The 18,891-nt window shown below is 40.5% G+C and overlaps 2 protein-coding genes across 3 annotated transcripts; both read left to right on the top strand.

Moving 5' to 3' along the window:
* The first annotated feature begins 432 nt into the window (after positions 1 to 432).
* On the top strand, positions 433 to 6,149 carry LOC310715493 (E3 ubiquitin/ISG15 ligase TRIM25-like). Its single transcript, XM_083521947.1, has 5 exons — positions 433 to 1,195; positions 2,654 to 2,749; positions 2,889 to 3,122; positions 4,003 to 4,165; positions 4,270 to 6,149. The coding sequence occupies exons 1-5, from the start codon at positions 608 to 610 to the stop codon at positions 4,809 to 4,811; spliced, it is 1,623 nt and encodes a 540-aa protein (XP_083378073.1). The 5' UTR covers positions 433 to 607; the 3' UTR covers positions 4,812 to 6,149.
* A 557-nt stretch (positions 6,150 to 6,706) lies between these two features.
* tuba8l2 (tubulin, alpha 8 like 2) lies at positions 6,707 to 14,886 on the top strand. 2 transcript variants are annotated; one of them, XM_083521926.1, is made up of 4 exons: positions 6,707 to 6,850; positions 11,760 to 11,982; positions 13,337 to 13,485; positions 13,685 to 14,886. In XM_083521926.1, the coding sequence occupies exons 1-4, from the start codon at positions 6,848 to 6,850 to the stop codon at positions 14,657 to 14,659; spliced, it is 1,350 nt and encodes a 449-aa protein (XP_083378052.1). In that variant the 5' UTR covers positions 6,707 to 6,847; the 3' UTR covers positions 14,660 to 14,886. The 2 variants fall into 2 exon arrangements, with proteins under 2 accessions (XP_083378052.1, XP_083378053.1); XM_083521927.1 differs by lacking the exon at positions 6,707 to 6,850 and adding an exon at positions 9,432 to 11,272 and having other exon boundaries at positions 11,420 to 11,982.
* The last annotated feature ends 4,005 nt before the right edge of the window (positions 14,887 to 18,891 follow it).

Raw genomic sequence — 18,891 nt, 5'->3', positions numbered from 1 at the left:
CAGCGCAGAGCACAAAGGTTCCCATCAGTGCAACAGGAAATCATTAGTTTGTACTTACAAAATCACACCCTACAACCATACAGTATTTAGTTATTGAGTTCCAAATGTAGAAATATTGAGTATAAAAAGCATATTATATGACCAAACTGATTAAAATAAACTATATTTTATTTACAACCAATCATCAAAGGTATTTTTGATGTACTAATTTAAATGTTTTATATATATATATATATATATATATATATATATATATATATATATATATATAATATAAGAAACACCTTGCAGTATTCTGTTTTTTTGCATGTTATTTGTCAGAGTAATGGTGCTAGAATTATGTAAATACATACACTGCAAATATGTTATTTCTTAAAAATAAATCTGCAACATCTAAAACCATGTTCACGAACATGTTACCAGCAGAAGCTTTTTTGTATGTAGAGCAGGGTTTCCTGTTTTCGCTTTCTCTCGCTTACCCTCAGTCTTTCTCTTCATACCCTCACCTTCACAAATGAAACCAGGAAGCCACATCTTCTGATTTCAGAGAAATTCAGGCTGATCTCTGAGTGACACTCTCACGGTCTCAGTGTGTGAGCACAAGAAAATGGCAGAGGCTGATATTGTAGAACGGTTTTCAAGGGATCAATTCAGTTGTCCTTTGTGTCTTGAACTCCTGAAGGACCCGGTGACTACCCAGTGTGGTCACAGTTATTGTAAGGTGTGTATTAATTGTTTCTGGGATAAAGAGGATCAGAAGGGCGTCTACAGCTGTCCTCAGTGCAGAGACATTTTCACTCCGAGGCCTTCTCTACGCAGAAACAACATGCTGGTTAAAGTGGTGGAGAAAATCAAATCGAATGAAATCCAAGATTCTGTTTGTTGCGCTGAAGATGGAGATGTGGAGTGTGATTTCTGCACTGAGAGAAAGCACAAGGCTTTAAAGTCCTGTCTGATGTGTCTGGCCTCCTTTTGTGAAGATCATCTTAAACCTCATCTTGAAAGACCTGCTTTTAAAAAGCACACCTTAATCGAAGCTTCGTTGAAACTTCAAGAGAAGATCTGCTCTCAACACGGAAAACTGATCGAGATCTACTGCCGTACTGACCAGAGGTGTATTTGTTCTTTGTGCATGTTGGAGGATCACAATGGTCACAAAGCCGTGTCACTTTCAACAGAGAGAACTGAGAAACAGGTGAGAACGAAATGTCTCAAAATGATTTTAGCTGAATTATATTTCTTATCTCAAATCAACTGCCTTAATTATTTGTGTTGTGAATCAAAAATTGAGATGATCAAGATTGTGGTGAGAAGGGCTCCATTCATGTCAGCCATCTCTGAGATGAAAATAACAGGTGATCATTTATAGGAATGGAATGTAGTCTAGGGCTTTTAAGCCGCTGCTGAGCATGTCTTTAGCATGTTCATAGTGCTGTTAGGAATGCTGCTGCCTCAGAGTGGTGCAGAAGTGATCCTGTAGCAGATCTATACAGTTAGTGCTGGGAAAGTGGTGGTGCTTTTGTATACTTTATACCCAGTAATGTTAGGAAGCTACGGTCAGACATGATACAGCACCCCTGGAGCACAGAGGGTTAAGAACTTTGCTCAAGGGCTCAAAGAGTGACAAAACCGAGGCTTTAATCCACAACCTTCTAATCAGTAACCCAGAACTTTAACCACTTTTTTCTGCGAGGGCCACATAATTTTTCCTTTTTCCTTATCATGCTTTAGAAACGAGTTTATTAGAGGGACGGCGCATGTAGGACGTTTTGGAGACAAGGTGAGGGAGGCGAGATTGAGATGGTTTGGACATGTGCAGAGGAGGGACATGGGGTATATCAGTAGGAGAATGCTGAGGATGGAGCCACCAGGAAGGAGGAAAAGAGGAAGACCAAGGAGGAGGTTTATGGATGTGGTATAGGAAGACATGCAGGTAGTTGGTGTGAAAGAGGCAGATGTAGAGGACAGGGGGGTATGGAGACGGATGATCCGCTGTGGCGCCATCTAATGGGAGAAGCAGAAAGAAGATGCTTCCTAATGCTGGATCAGTTTATTATTTTGTTCTGCACCGAACAGACAAACTTTTCAAGAGATATATCGCCTATCAAAAGAGTATTATTATCATCATATTGACATGTCTTTATATTCATTGCTATTGAAATCAAAACATTTCAATCAACAACAATAATAATAATAATAAACAGAAAGCTTTTAAAATGTATACTGGGTAAAAAAAACAAACACTCCATGTAAAATTATACTGAACCTCATTACAAAAAGAAGTACTAAATCATGAAAATGTGTTAAAGGAATAAATATGAATATATTTATAAATATAATTATATAATTATTAAATTATAACTAATAGAATATAGCGCTCTTTGTGCAGCGTGCAGTCTCACATAAAACAAACACACGTGACAACAGTGATTCACCTCTAGAGGCCGCTCTTGGGCAGAACTTGGGACCCCTGAACAACTGTGTGCTGCGATTACGTCTAAATATTTAAGTGAGAATATGAAATGTTACAGAGATCCACCAGCAAGCACAGGCTGAAGAACCAATGTCTTTTAATCACACTAAAGAATGAACTTCAACCATTTAGTTTCCAACTACTTCAGTAACCAACTGAATATAAATGATTTGTTTCCAGAATGAGCTAAAAGAGGAGCAGAAGAAATCCCATCAGAGAATCCAACAGAAGCAGAAGAAGATGCAGGAGCTGAAACAGACTGTGTACATGATTAAGGTGAGCTGTGAGCCGAGAAAGAACCACACCTAGAAACACACACATCATGAACATCCAGAGTCAATAGACAACACACACTGTGTTGCTGAGACGATTTGTGGAATCTGTGAATGCAGTGTGTGTGTGTGTTTCCTAACAGTCCCGTGCTAGGACAGCAGTAGAGGACAGCGAGAAGATCTTTACCGAGATGATCAGTTCTGTAGAGGAAAAGCGCATGGAGGTGATTGAGCTGATCAGAGCTCAGGAGCAAGCAGAACTGAATCAAGCAGAAAAACTCCTGAAGCAACTGGAGCAGGAGATCACTGTCCTTCAGAGGAGAGTCAATGAGCTGGAGCAGCTTTCACACACACATGATAACTTGCAATTCCTCCAGGTAACATTCAAACGTATTTCATGTCAAACGTCTCTGTTGCAGATTTGTCCAGTTTTTTGCCGAAATTCACGTTTGCACTTTGTTCTAACTTGCTGTCCATGATGAAATCGCAGCTGTGGTCAGAATAACACCAGTTACACCATCAGTCTCTAACTTTTCTGGTACCAAACTCGTAACCTGAAATTGGTATTTTGATTGAAGTTCTATTGATGCAGCTTTGTAAATGGCATTCTACTAGACTCCATTAGATGATACGATTAATTTTTACTGCTCTTCACCTTCTTATTCATAGATTGTCATATTATTGACCACTTATTTAATGTCTTTCTGCACTCTATCATCTCCTTCTCTACATTTTTACTGGGCTGCTGCAATTTCTTTTGCCATCTGAAGTCCAGTAAAAGTCGGTCTTTGGAAGGGTCCCTGATAACAGTCTGTTTTCATGTTCCATCCATATCCACCCTGACCATATCCTATAGATCTTTACTGATCAGTCTATTTCTGAAGCTCCACTAGGGTTGTACTGAAGAGCAGAATATCCCCCAAATCTCCAAACTTATATGCACTTGTTAGTTTTATGATTCAATATTCAGCTTAATGAAGCAGAATCCTAAAATGGAGCTCACGAAGAATGGGATCTTCTCGGACTTTGAGATGGTTTTTATTGTACTGATGTTTGTTTTGTTGCTCCTAATGTAATGTTTCCCACATTGTCTCCAATCTTTAGCTCACTACCAATGCAAATAATTCTTCTTCATTTGCAATGTTTGGGACTTGAACCCCCAACCTTCTTATCAGTAACTGAGACCCTTAACAATTAAACCACCACTTGCTTAATAATTCAGCTTTATTTCACCCCATTCTGTTTTTTTCTCTGTAGAATTTCCAGTCTCTCAGTGTCTCTTCAGGATGGGAGTCTCTCTGCATCTCTTCACAAACTGTCCAACATCTCTCATTTGATGGATTAAGGAAATCTCTCTCGGATCTAAAAAAACTATTCAAGGAATTCTGTGAGGAGGAATTCAACAAAATTCCTCCGCATGGTAAAGGAGCTGTCCGTGCTGAAAAACCACTGCCATTGACGTCATTTACAATCTCAGGAAATGCACATTGATTTCAACTGAACTGTTTGGTTTTTGTGTTTTAGATTTCTGTTATCTGACTCTGGATCCCGAAACAGCACATCATGACCTCTGTCTGTCTGAGAAGAACCGAGTGGTGACCTTCAACGAGAAAAGTGAGACGTGCTCTAGAAGAAAACATCTGTACTCCAAACATCTGGACAGATTTGACTCCTGTTGGCAGGTGTTGTGCAAAGAGAGTGTGTGTGGACGCTGCCACTGGGAGGTGGAGTGGAGCGGTGATGTGCACATCTCGGTGTCCTACAAGAAGATCAAGAGGAACGGAGGGGGCAAAGACTGCCGATTTGGACTAAACAGTCAGTCATGGAGTCTGTGGTGTTCTCCTTCTTCGATTTCTTTCTATCACGACGACGTTAAAACCGAGCTCGGACTTCCTTCGTCCTCCAGGATAGCCGTGTATCTGGATTACAATGCAGGAATGCTGTCCTTTTACAGCCTCTCTGAAACGATGAGGTTCCTCCACAGGGTCCACACCAAATTCACTCAGCCTCTATACGCTGGCTTTAGGGTTTACGGAGGAACTGTGAGGTTGTGTGACTCAAAATAACAGTGGATGTGAAAATGATCATTCTCGTTTCCTTAGTATCGCTGAAGTGTTCTTTTGTTGAGAATTGTCCTTCATGTATCCTGCTTCTAGTGTTTACAATAAATATAAATTGGTCACAATGAAATTTTTTATCATTCTTAGATCTTTATACTGATGATATATGAGTAATAAATTGATGAGTGAACGATATATCATCAGCATTTTGTGGCCTCGTGTAGTCAGATAATGCTTTTGCGTAAAACCCAACATATCATTTTAAACAGACTGTAATAGGAAGAGATCGTCACTAGAGGGCAGTAAAGTCATGCAAGCACAGGATACTGACTCGTTTCCTGTATCAGTGTTGTGGATCATGTAGCATGTATAATAAAAGCACTAGAGAAGGTTTTATTTATTATATGTAGGGCACAGATTGTTGTCTGGTGGGAACAGAGGGCTATTTCTTACTCTAGCTGAATATTTAGTACATGTATAGGGTGGAAAAACGAATTGTTTGTGCCTTACACAAACACTACACTATAATAAAGACACAACTTTGTCATTGCATAGTACAGGTACAGCAACAAAACGCAGTTTGGCATCTACCAGAAGTGCAAAAAGTAGCAATAGTGCAGATAAATAAGTAGCATATTTACAGCGTGTGATATATATGTAAGCATATGTACAGTAAATAAATATAAAGGCTATAACAGTGTAGAGATGTTTGGTGATCTTTGAGAAGTACAGATAGATGTTCTTCTTCTTCAGATCTTGCAAAAACGTTGGAGCCTCCGTACCATACAGTGATGGAGTTGGTCAGGATGCTCTCGATGATGCAGCAGCAGAAACTCGTTCAAATCTCTGGGGACAGATGAGCTTTCTTAAGAAGTATAGGTGGTGGTGTGGACAGATTCTCAGAGATGTGAACCCCCAGGAACTTAAAGCTGGAGACTCGCTCTACCTCAGTTCCATTGATGTTGACTGGAAAACGTCTCCTGCTGTTGGATTTCTGAAAGTCCAGGATGAGCTCTTTAGTCTTTGAGGTGTTGAGGGACAGGTTGTTGGTGGCACACGTGCTGTCAGACTTCAGATCTCTTCCATAATGCAATACTAAGAGGTTTCTACACTATAAATTATAGTCTTTAAATAAGTACTTTAAATCAATTGAACTCCAAAAAAGAGTCATTAAGTAAATTAATACTTTGTATTTGCATGTTTTCTTTCATATTTCCATTATAATAATAATAATAATAATAATTATTATTATTATTATTATTATTATTATGCAAAACTATTCCTTTCATATGCATACTATCACATTCAAAAGGAATTAAACAAACATCTGGGTTTCTTTCCTGTGAATATTTATATCTATGTTCAAACCCTTAATGACGTAAATATTTTATAGTTATTTTTTTCCATATTATCCTAAAAACAACAAAATGCGTGTTTGTGTGTAGTTTTAAAGTGTTAAATATATTTTTAAATCACTGATTGTTTTGTAAAAAAAAAAAAAAAAAAAATACAAATATATAAAAAGCAAACAAATACAAAAAAAACGAAACAATGATGGTTTTATATGATGATATATATATGATCTTATAAGAATGAACCGATTTAATTACGCTCAATTTTATTAAGGAAATGTTATTTATTATTTTATTATTTTATTATGGAAAATGAATCAAATTCAAATGATCACTGACTCATTCCATGATGATGCTTGAGAACGGAATCATTGGGTCATGATATCAGTTCATTCTTTTTTAATAATCCTGAATATAAATATAAAATAATTATAAATATATTAATTATTATATTCTATATTCTTTGACCATTTATTTGGTTTATTTCACGTGTTTTTATTGTGAATTGTGTTTTATTTTTTAAGGCGTTGCTGGCTCCTCCTCCTTTTCGTGTGTGTGTGTGTGCGCGCGCGCGTGTGTGTGCGCGCGCGTGCACGCGTATAAAAGGCAGCGTGTGCGTCAGAGGCACATGTTCGCGTCTCACTCCTTTACCCCATTGCAGGTACATAGTGAGAGAACACAAGAGCAAAAATGGTGAGTACAAAATTTTACACATTTTTTTTAATTCATTGTGATTAGAAATAAAAATGATCTTAATGTCAGCAGACGCGTGAGATGCGAATATTAAAGAATTAACTCAAATAAATGCATTAAACGCCACAAGCCATATGACCTTTTATTAACCGATTATACAATTTAATATATGAAGGAACAATGAAATCTTGGTGGATTTATGTCTCTCGATCACATAACCATTATTACGCATTAATAACGTTCTGCTACTCCCGGGGAGGGGTGTGCGCATGCGTGCGCATTCTCGCGCATGCGCCGTGCCGCATTGAATGGGGAAGGATGACTTGTTGTTTTTACAGGCTGTGCGACATTTTTCACAGAACGTCCTGCTTTACTGATAATCAGCAGTTTGTTGTTGTTTGTAGTAAAGACTGATGATCAGAGGTGACCACGAGCAATTTCTGGTTATTTACAAATAAAAAAAATGAAATTTAAAAATTGATTGGTTGTTTTTCACTTTTCAAAGTCAGGATCCGCGGTTTTTTTCTTATAGGCGTCAGCGATTGGCTGGATTTCAAATTTAAATAATATTTGCATATTTTAGGCGGGATCAGCTCTCGGTCGCTTCTCGGAGGTTCTATTAGTCAGTGGTTGGGTGTGTTTTAGTGGTGATCAGTGACTGGTTTATAGAGTTTGTGGTGGTCAGCAATTGGCTGGTTTTCAGTAGTGATCAGCGGCTTCTGGTTTTTAGTCATGATCAGTGAATGTCTGGGGGGTTTTTTTGGTGCTCAGTGGTGGTTGGTGATCAATGGGTTTTTTGTTTCAGTCAGGATCAGTGGTGGGTCTCAGACTGCTTGTTTGCGTGGTGGTTAATGACGAGCCATTTTCAGTAGTTGTCTGTTTTTAGGTGGTTCATCTCGATTTGTTTTTTAGCTGGGTGTTTTTCCAAGTGGGTCAACAATTGGACATTTTACAATGGTGGTCAATAAAAATTTTTTATTTATTTATTTTTTTGCATGACTCTCACCCATTCATTCTAACACAACCAATTTAGTACAGTAGATCAGAGATAGCTTCTTACTGACGTCATTAATGCTGAAGCTATACTTTATTAATGCACTGACCTTAAACAAGAAATCCCAAATGTTTCTCTTTGGACATACAGTGCAAAACCTGAAAATCATCCAAAGTGACGGAGCATCAGGCCATGTATTGTTAGTGCGGTCAGAAATGACCTAGTCTTTCGTTCGACTGTCTGTTAAGCTTTTTAGGGTCTGAGTTGTGTAATTAGCGGGCGTGTTTGTTAGCTTTACCACTTCCTGTTTAACTGCTTACTGGCCAGCCGTTCTTCAAGTGATTTTTACAGCTTTTTCACCATTCTGGGGGCAAGGAAACTCAAATTCGAATGCTCTCAGATGTCCAGCTTCAGATGGGTGACCTTTTTAAAGCTGTAACACACTTTTTCAGAGCTTTTTTCAAGCCAGATGTCATTTGTTTCCTACCACCTCGCCCCAGCAGCTGCATCGTTTGTTTGCCTAATAAATGAATGACAGTGCAAATAACTGATAAGCATACACACCTACACACCCTTACACATACACTACCTTCATTCATCTTTAGTAAATTTAGTTTTGTCCTGGTCAGTCTCATAGACTTTAGGAGGTGGGGCCGTGACCAGGGCGTAACCTTTTTGCGAGGTCCAAATTCCATAAGATAAATAATAATTTAATAATAATAATAATAATAATGTACTAAACCAGTCATATCTTTGTTATCCATCCATTTGTTGGTGAATTTTCTCTGTAGTTGTGTAATTGTCATATAATTTAAACATTGCGGCACGCAGTACTGGAGCGCTTGGGCTTGGTGCGGTAATCCCCCTCTTTAGCGCTGTTCGACTCTCGTGCCACCGCTTTATCGCGGATTTGCCTTTGCCACATAACTCATTAGTTAGGCTAATTTTCCCGGTTTCCCTCGGAGAGCACGATGGACCAAAACATTGGAATTGTTTTTATGGAGTTTAATGTTAAAGTAATAATTATCAATAAAAAATATAATAACTGTATCCTTGCAAATGTTTTCTGTGTGTTTAAAGTGTGTGGGAAGATGATTTACTGCTTGATCAATAAAGAAAAAACATTTTTGGGTGGGGTCTGTTTATCGCGGGCGGTTTTGGAACGTAACCACTGCAATAAACCAGGGGATTACTGTATCTTGTAGGAGAACTTTGGCCTTGTGCTCCTGCAGAACCCTCACCTCAGCAAGTATTTTGAAGCTTTGTATGCTTTAACTTGATCAGCTACCTATTAGCATCATTATTCTGAATGTAGTTGTGAGCCAGTGGTCACTGTTTGACCTGCTGAATGTCTACATATTACATGATATTCTGCAATCACATCATCAAGACTTTGCTGTTTTCATGATTTGAAACTGATTAAAGATCAAAACAGCATGAAATGCATAGGTAAGGTACTGGACTGGAGTCAATATTCGTTCCCTTTATGTAGTGCACTTGTGTTTAAAAAAAAAAAAAAAAAAAGACAATCGAAAAACGGACAATCAAATGTAACTTAAAACCTGTTAATAATTTACTACAGCCAGTGTTTAGTGTCAATAAAGTCTGACAAACTCGACCCATATTGACCAATATATATAACTAGAACTTAGTCCTTTGACCTTGAATTTTACATTTTTAACCTTGCGTTTATTTCCGCAAATCGTGCACTAAGGTCTTAAAGGCTTTATTGAGGTGCTGGTGCTTAATTGGGATCTGGAGCCAGTTCTTAGCTGGTAAAATCAGTCTGGTTCAATAAGTACTACAGTTTTCTTACATGTTTTGTGTTAGGGGATGTGCCAAGAAGTTTAACATGAACCTCATCCTGAATCAATAGAAGGGATGATGATTCAATCGTTCTTTACACAGACGGCAATACAGTCTACATAGCTGGGATTATTTGTTTGGAATTTGTGTACATGTTGAAGGTTCTCGTTCTCAAGAGCTGCCATGGGTTAGAAAACATCAACTTTGGAAGTATGTTGGAAATAGGTTTCACTCAAGGGTTCTTTGATGGACTTTTTTTTAGGTTCTTCAGTGGGCATTACACAGCAATCCTTAAAGCTTCCCTAAAGAGGGACAAACTGAAGACTGTTTCATGGTTCTAGATTACATTTTGTCATTAAAGGTTAGCTGTTCCACCATCCAGTGTAAGCCAGAAGGAGACATTTTATACACCAAAAAATATTATTTTTTTTTTTTTCTTTTACCTAATTTTTTAAATCAAGAAAATAATCCACATCTTGAGCTCGTACAAATGCTGCTGTGGGCAAAACCAAGTCAAGACATGATGCAATCAACGAATAGAACAAGTGCCGGACTTTAATGCTCGCCATGACAGTATTATGAAATACCTACGAAAGCAATATTGGGTAACACTGGGTAAAATGTTGATGCTCACGAAAGCTTAGCAATAGGGAAGTTAGTATAAAGGAGAAAGTGGCTCATCCTAGCATGCCATAAATAGCTTCCTGACCAAACTAGGCCACTCCCATGCGCCTGACTATTGACCTTCCAGAGAAACACGGAACTGCAGGGGGCAGGGGGGTAAAAATAGAGGATAACCCCCAACAAGATGAGAAGCTGACTCAGAGACTAACATAGGCACTGTTTCGGGAAAGTCGCTAAAGTGGGACGGCTCTCCGGAGCACCGTCCCAGATTCGGAATCTTTACTGGGCATTTTGAATTTGTTTTTTTTTTTTTTAGGTGTGACATGATGTTATGTCTGACAAATGTCTGCATGTATGCACACGTGTTTGAGAGAGATTCCAAGTTTAAAGCACATCTCTTGCAGTAAATTTATTTGCTACTCCATTTATAGCACTGAAAATTCCCATTAAAAGTCCAGGATGTTTGGTAGAACCTAATAGAAACCCAAATCTCTCAAGATGATCCATATTCATTCATGTACACGGACATTCTTATAATACTACAGTCTCAATATGAAACCTTCATCACAGTATTTTATTAGTATCATATCCACACTCCATGGACGTCTCTTTAGATTTAGATGTCGTCCGTTTGTTTTGTTTTTTTTCAGCTCGCACCCTTTCTCCTGCTCGCTCCTTTTTTCTCAAGGGCATGTTGAAGATTCAATGGAAGGGCGGAGGCTTCACGTCTCACTCAAACCTGCTGAGACACAAATGTTTAACGTTTTTAGACCTTTTAGGCTTGTCAAAGGAACCAAACTGGAGGGGCTTCTTCGTTCTCTTTATGCTTAAACACGTTTAGCTTCTTGGATCAATGACTGTTCCGACGCCTCTATTTTCATAGCGACCCATAACAAGCTTGTGTGGAATTCACCGGCTTTATAGTGGCTGGTGGTTGTGCAACCCGGCTGGAAAGTGTGTGTGTGTGTGTGTGTGTGTGTGTGTGTGTTTGCATATGTGTTAAACGGATTAGTCACCTGCATACGTCAGTCAAATGTTATAGAGAAACTCTCAGAGAGACTAGAATGACTTGTCTCTGCCACCTGATGGCTAAAATGGTAAATATAAAAAAAAGAAGTTAGAATCACAGATGCCAATCCAAATAGGGGTGTGTGTGTGTGTGTGTAAGCATGTAGTCAAATTTGCATAAAGAGACTATGCTGTTGTACGTCTCTGTGGCGCAATGTATCGATAGGTTTCTATAGACTTTCATGAATCCGTGTGTCATTTTTATTTTATTTAGGAAATCCTGTGTTTTTTCTTGTTGTTGTTCTACAACAGTTTCTTTATTGTATTGTATTGTTATATTGTATACCTATTTTACCAAAATGGAGAGATACAATGACAAGACCTCAGAATATTCTAATGTAATCCAGATTTGCTAATATCGTGCTAATCATCATATTAACCTATTGGTGTTTTTGTTTTTTTTTTCTTGCCTCTTAGCGTGAGTGCATATCCGTCCACGTTGGCCAGGCTGGTGTTCAAATGGGAAACACCTGCTGGGAGCTGTACTGTTTGGAGCATGGCATCCAGCCTGATGGTCAGATGCCAAGCCAGAAGCCTGTTGGTGGCCATGATGACTCCTTCACCACCTTCTTCAGTGATACTGGAGCTGGCAAATATGTTCCCCGTGCCATCTTTGTGGACCTGGAGCCAACTGTCATTGGTAAATGATGTTATGTTGGACTGGAAAATCAACAGATCTGTCTGTCTGTCTGAACATTTAAAAGCACATACAAACAAAAAATGTAAAATAAGTTCATCCTCATAGTAGGAATGACCCCAAATAATAAAAGATTCAACGCTTCGATCTCACAGTGGAATCTTCGTATATAAAAACGCTATAAATCGAGGCTCGTGCCATTTTAGTTACGTAGGGGTGCTCAATGTTTTTTAATGATTTTACATAGAACTACTGGTTTTCTCCCAAAAAATTATTATACAGCCTATTATGATAATGCTATAAATAAAAATGTGAAAAAAGAGTATAATAAATATATTTTTAACTGTAATGAATAAATCCAAACCCCTAACCCCTTTGAAATGCAAATCCTCCCTGCATTTCTTTTTTTTTTTTTTAGGTTAATTGATCTAAAATGTTTTCCACAGTTCCTTCTATGTGTTTGTGTGATGATCTGTACATTGTGGTTTTACAATTTTATAAGGAATCTTTTTACCACTACCTGGTGTCATCGTAGTCGTCGTCGAACCATGCCCTACACACACACACACGCGCGCATCATTTGACAATAGGCAAAACTTGATTATTCTGATTCAACTATGTAAATCCTTAGTCAGCAACACACCTACCTCATATTCCTTTCTTTCTTTTGGCTTCTCCCGTTAGGGGTCGCCACAGCGGATCATCCGTATTCGTGATCCGCATGTTCGATTTGGCACATGTTTTTACGCTGGATGCCCTTCCTAACGCAACTCTCCCCATTTATCCGGGCTTGGGACCGGCACTAAGAGTGCACTGGCTTGTGCCTCCCTAATGGCTGGGGTTGGTTCCACACCTAGCTCATATAATACACTATATTACCAAAAGTATTGGATCATCTGGTCATAAGTTTCGTATGTGATTTTTTTTTTTTTTTTTTTTGAGCATCGCATTCCACATTTAGTCGCAATTTGTTCTAATTCCCTCCATTCTTCTGGGAAGATGTTCCACTAGATTTTGAAGTGTGCTTATGGATATTTGTGTTCGTTTGTCACGAGGGTGTCAGTAAAGGCAGGTACGGGTGCAGTCAGCGTTCAAATTCATCCCAAAGTTGTTCAGTAAGTTTAGAGCTCTACAAACCATGTAAAGCAGATCTGCATGGAGCTAAAGATACCGCATCTAAAGATGTCCTGTACAATTGTGTGCCTCCAGCTTTGTGGTAACAGTTTGGAGAAGAACCACATATGGTGGGAAAGGTCAGGTGTCTCAATACTTTTGTCCATATAGTGTATCTCTGCATATGTTAGTCAGAATCTATAAAATATGTCAAATCTTATTAAATCCTATTTTCTTGTTTCAGATGAGGTCCGTACTGGTACCTACCGCCAGCTCTTCCACCCAGAGCAGATGATCTCTGGCAAAGAGGATGCCGCTAATAACTACGCCCGTGGTCATTACACAATTGGCAAGGAGATCATCGACTCTGTCCTTGATCGCATCCGCAAACTGGTGAGACTGTTAAGAGCTTAGATAATATGAAACAAAAGATTTATCTTTAGTCATGATGGAATCTTTTAATGAGAGTAAGTTGAGACAACTGGACATCTCATCCAAGTGGCTTTGTTTATTATACATTTCTGATTGTATTCATTTCTGAGAATCTCCTAGCCTAGCATCAGTATTACATCTAGAAATTTCTTCTCTACAGGCTGACCAGTGTACAGGTCTTCAGGGCTTCCTGGTCTTCCACAGCTTTGGAGGAGGCACTGGCTCTGGCTTCACTTCCCTCCTGATGGAGCGTCTCTCTGTAGATTTTGGCAAAAAATCCAAGCTGGAGTTTGCCATCTACCCAGCACCACAGGTGTCCACGGCTGTAGTGGAGCCATACAACTCCATCTTGACCACCCACACCACTCTCGAGCACTCTGACTGTGCCTTCATGGTGGACAATGAGGCCATCTATGACATTTGCCGCAGGAACCTGGATATCGAGCGCCCGTCATACACCAATCTCAACCGGCTCATAAGCCAGATCGTGTCCTCTATTACCGCTTCTCTGCGCTTCGATGGTGCTTTGAATGTTGATTTGACGGAGTTCCAGACCAACCTGGTACCATATCCCAGAATCCACTTCCCTCTTGCTACTTATGCGCCAGTCATATCTGCTGAGAAAGCTTACCATGAGCAGCTCTCCGTGGCTGAGATCACCAATTCTTGCTTTGAGCCATGCAATCAAATGGTTAAATGTGACCCAAGGCATGGCAAATACATGGCTTGTTGCCTTCTGTACCGTGGTGATGTGGTGCCCAAAGATGTGAACGTGGCCATTGCGGCTATCAAGACCAAGAGAAGCATCCAGTTTGTGGACTGGTGTCCCACTGGATTCAAGGTGGGAATCAACTACCAACCACCCACTGTGGTGCCCGGAGGCGACTTGGCCAAAGTCCAAAGGGCTGTGTGCATGCTGAGCAACACTACGGCAATCGCTGAGGCCTGGGCTCGCCTGGACCACAAGTTTGACTTGATGTACGCCAAGCGGGCCTTCGTGCACTGGTATGTTGGTGAAGGCATGGAAGAGGGTGAGTTCTCTGAAGCCAGAGAAGACATGGCTGCCTTGGAGAAGGACTACGAAGAGGTTGGGATCGACTCTTTCGAGGACGAGGAAGAAGGAGAAGAATACTAAAATGTGAGGCACCTCCGGAAACGTCTTGCCATCTATACCGAAGAAAGCACAATGCGCAATCTTGTGGTATCTTCATTAAATAAATAAAAAATATATATAAATATATATATATATATATATATATATATATATATACAGCTAGGAAATGTTGTTTCTCATTTGGTCATTTGTTTTTCTTCTTACCAGAAGTGTCAAAAGTATGGAATAAAAATAAAGCTGTAAAATAATCTTTTGGCTCTTTTGTACATGTTTTCAGTTTGGTATGGAAACACACACTGTGTCCCAAGAGTCTCTCAAAATAGATCATAAACTCAAATTGCACTTATATTTCTATTTTTTTTCTCCATAATATTTTGCTACCATTTTCAATTACTGATAGATCTGATAACATTGGATAGCATTATTCTAGCTTGTGTCACATGTTTTGCTAGTGGTGCAAATGATCCTATTAATCAGCATTGTCACAATCTAAACAAATATAACTTATTTAAATCTTAGTATTTGTTCATAATACATTTTTGAATTTATAATTATGAATGTAAAAATTTGACAAATATAAAGATAAGTATTCATTTACAAAGTCTAAGGTTGTCTGGTCGAAATAATTCTGCATAAACCAATAAAGGATCGACTGGGATGTCCTCCAAGGTGTATAACACTGTGATCCACCTTCATTAAGACCTTTCCAGGTCATGAATGCCTCCTTGGTAGTGCTTCATGAGTGACCAGAGAACCAGCTAAATGTAATTAATGATGTAAATGGTATTTTAAAGATAAGTGCTTTATTGGTGTTTGTTAAACTTGAAACATGAGACCATCATCATCTGAGTTCTTGACTATGAATTCCAATGAGAAGGTTGTGCATTATTGTCTCTGTTCAGAGGAAACTACGAGAATCTCCTTTCCAGAAGATAAATATCAGCTCTATCTTCTTCTTCTTTCGGCTGCTCCCATTAGGGGTCGCCACAGCGGATCATCCGTCTCCATACCACCCTGTCCTCTACATCTGCCTCTTTCACACCAACTACCTGTCTTCCCTCACCACATCCATGAACCTCCTCCTTGGCCTTCCTCTTTTCCTCCTACCTGGTGGCTCCATCTTCAGCATTTTTCTACCAATATAATTCATGTCCCTTCTCTGCACATGTCCAAACCATCTCAATCTCGCCTCCCTCACCTTGTCACCAAAACATCCTACATGTGCTGTCCCTCTAATAAACTCATTTCTAATCTTGTCCATCCTCGTCACTCCCAACGAAAACCTCAACATCTTCAGCTCTGCTACCTCCAGCTCCATCTCCTGTCTTTTACTCAATGCCACTGTCTCTAATCCATACAACATCGCAGGTCTCACCACAGTCCTATAAACTTTCCCTTTCATTCTTGCAGATACCCTACTATCACAAATCACTCCTGTCACTCTTCTCCACCCTGCCTGCACTCTTTTCTTTACTTCTCTAACACACTCTCCATTACTTTGCACTGTTGACCCCAGGTACCTGAACTCCTCCACCTTCTTCACCTCTTCTCCCTGCAACCGCATCACTCCACTGCCCTCCCTCTCATTCACACACATGTACTCTGTCTTACTCCTACTGACTTTCATTCCCCTTCTCTCCAGCGCATATCTCCACCTCTCCAGGCTCTTCTCAACCTGCTCTCTACTCTCACCACAAATCACAATATCATCTGCAAACATCATAGTCCAGGGAGACTCCTGTCTGACCTTGTCCGTCAACCTGTCCATCACCACTGCAAACAGGAAAGGGCTCAGGGCCGATCCTTGATGCAGTCCAACCTTCACCCTGAACCAGTCTGTCGTACCTACTGCACACTTCACTGCCGTCACACTGTCCTCATACATGTCCTGCACCACCCTCACATACTTCTCTGACACACCTGACTTCCTCATACAATACCACAACTCCTCTCTCGGCACCCTGTCGTACGCTTTCTCTAAATCCACAAATACACAATGCAGCTCCTTCTGTCCTTCTCTATACTTCTCCATCAACATCCTCAAAGCAAATAAGGCATCTGTGGTGCTCTTCCTTGGCATGAAACCATACTGTTGCTCACAGATGGTCACCTCTTCTCTCAGCCTGGCTTCCACTACTCTTTCCCATAACTTCATGGTGTGACTGATCAACTTAATTTCCCTGTAGTTACTGCAGGTCTGCACATCTCCCCTATGTTTAAAGATCGGTACCAGCACACTCCTTCTCCATTCCTCAGGCATCCTCTCCCCTTCCAGAATCCTGTTAAACAATCTGGTTAAAAACTCCACTGCCATCTCTCCTAAACATCTCCACGCTTCTACTGGTATGTCATCTGGTCCAACCAACTTTCCATTCTTCATCCTCTTAATCGCTGCTCTCACTTCCTCCTTACTAATCCTATCTACATCCTGCTTCACCAACTCCACATCCTCCAACCTTCTCTCTCTCTGATTTTCCTCATTCATCAGCTGCTCAAAATACTCCCTCCATCTTTTCAACACACTCTCCTCATTAGTCAACACATTTCCCTCTTCATCCTTTATTGCTCTAACTTGCAGTACATCCTTCCCAGCTCGGTCCCTCTGCTTGGCCAATCGGTATAAATCCTTTTCTCCTTCCTTAGTGTCCAACCTCTTATACAGTTCCTCATATGCCTTTTCCTTGGCTTTCGCCACATCCCTTTTTACCTGCTGCCGCATCTCCTTGTACTCCTGCCTACTTTTCTCATCACTCTGTCGATCCCACTTCTGTTTTGCCAACCTCTTTCCCCTAATGCTCTCCTGCACTTCCTCATTCCACCACCACGTCTCCTTGTCTTGCTTTCTATTTCCAGATGTCACACCAAGTACTTTTCTAGCTGCCTCCCTCATCACTCCTGCAGTAGTTGCCCAATTATCCGGCACCTCTTCACCACCACCAAGCCCCTGTCTGACCTCTTCCCTGAACCTCACACTACACTCTTCCTCCTTCAGTTTCCACCATCTTATTCTTCTTTCAATCCTTACTTTCCTCCTCTTCTTCTTCGCCTCCAAAACCATCCTACAGACCACCATCCGATGCTGTCTAGCTACACTGTCCTCCGCCAACACCTTACAGTCTCCAAGCTCCTTCAGGTTGCATCTCCAACACAGAACATAATCCACCTGTGTGCACCTTCCTCCACTCTTATACGTCACCCTATGATCCTCCTTCTTTTTTAAAATACGTGTTCACCACTGCCATTTCCATCCTTTTAGCAAAATCTACCACCATCTGCCCTTCCACATTCCTCTCCTTGAAACCATACCTACCCATCACCTCATCACCTCTGTTCCCTTCACCTACATGCCTATTAAAGTCTGCCCCAATCACCAATCGTTCTTTCCTAGGTACACCATCTACCACTTCATCTAATTCACTCCAGAATCTTTCCTTCTCCTCCATCTCACAGCCAACTTGTGGAGCATAGGCACTGATGACATTTATCATCATCCCTTCAACCTCCACCTTCACGATCATCACCCTATCAGAAACTCTCTTCACCTCCACTACACTCTTACTGTACGCTTCCTTCAGAATCACCCCTACACCATTTCTCTTTCCATCCACACCATGATAAAACAGTTTAAACCCACCTCCAAAGTTCCTGGCCTTAATCCCTTTTCACTTGGTCTCCTGAACACACAGCATATCTACCTTTCTCCTCTCCATCATATCAGCTACCTCTCTCCCTTTACCCGTCATAGTACCAACATTTAAAGTACCAACCCGAACCTCTACTCTCCTACACTGCTCCTTTTCCTGCCGTCTCTGTAGACGTCTTCCTCCTCTCCTTCTCCTCCTTCGGCCAACAGTAGCCCATTTTCCACCGGTACCCTGTCGGCTAACGATACCTGTGGCGGTCGTTGTTAACCCGGGCCTCGACCGATCCGGTATGAAATTCTCATTTGTGATCCGCATATTTGATTTGGCACATGTTTTACGCTGGATGCCCTTCCTAACGCAACCCTCCCCATTTACCCGGGCTTGGGACCGGCACTAAGAGTGCACTGGCTTGTGCCCCCCTAATGGCAGGGTTTTCACCTTCACATCTCATTTTTATTCACAACACATTTCCTCTGAGGACATGGGGGTAAACCTACAAAAGTCCTAAGTGGCCCTGCATTAAAAAAAATTTTCTTTCTTGTTTTATTGTGATCAGGACTTAATTTTCACGTGATCTCGACGAAACAAACACTGTTTTCACGTGATCAG

Source organism: Silurus aristotelis (assembly GCF_946808225.1).
Source record: "Silurus aristotelis genome assembly, chromosome: 20".
Classification (NCBI taxonomy): domain Eukaryota; kingdom Metazoa; phylum Chordata; class Actinopteri; order Siluriformes; family Siluridae; genus Silurus; species Silurus aristotelis.
The sequence above is the reverse complement of the archived record's forward strand: the minus strand, read 5'-3'. Positions and strand labels throughout refer to the sequence as shown.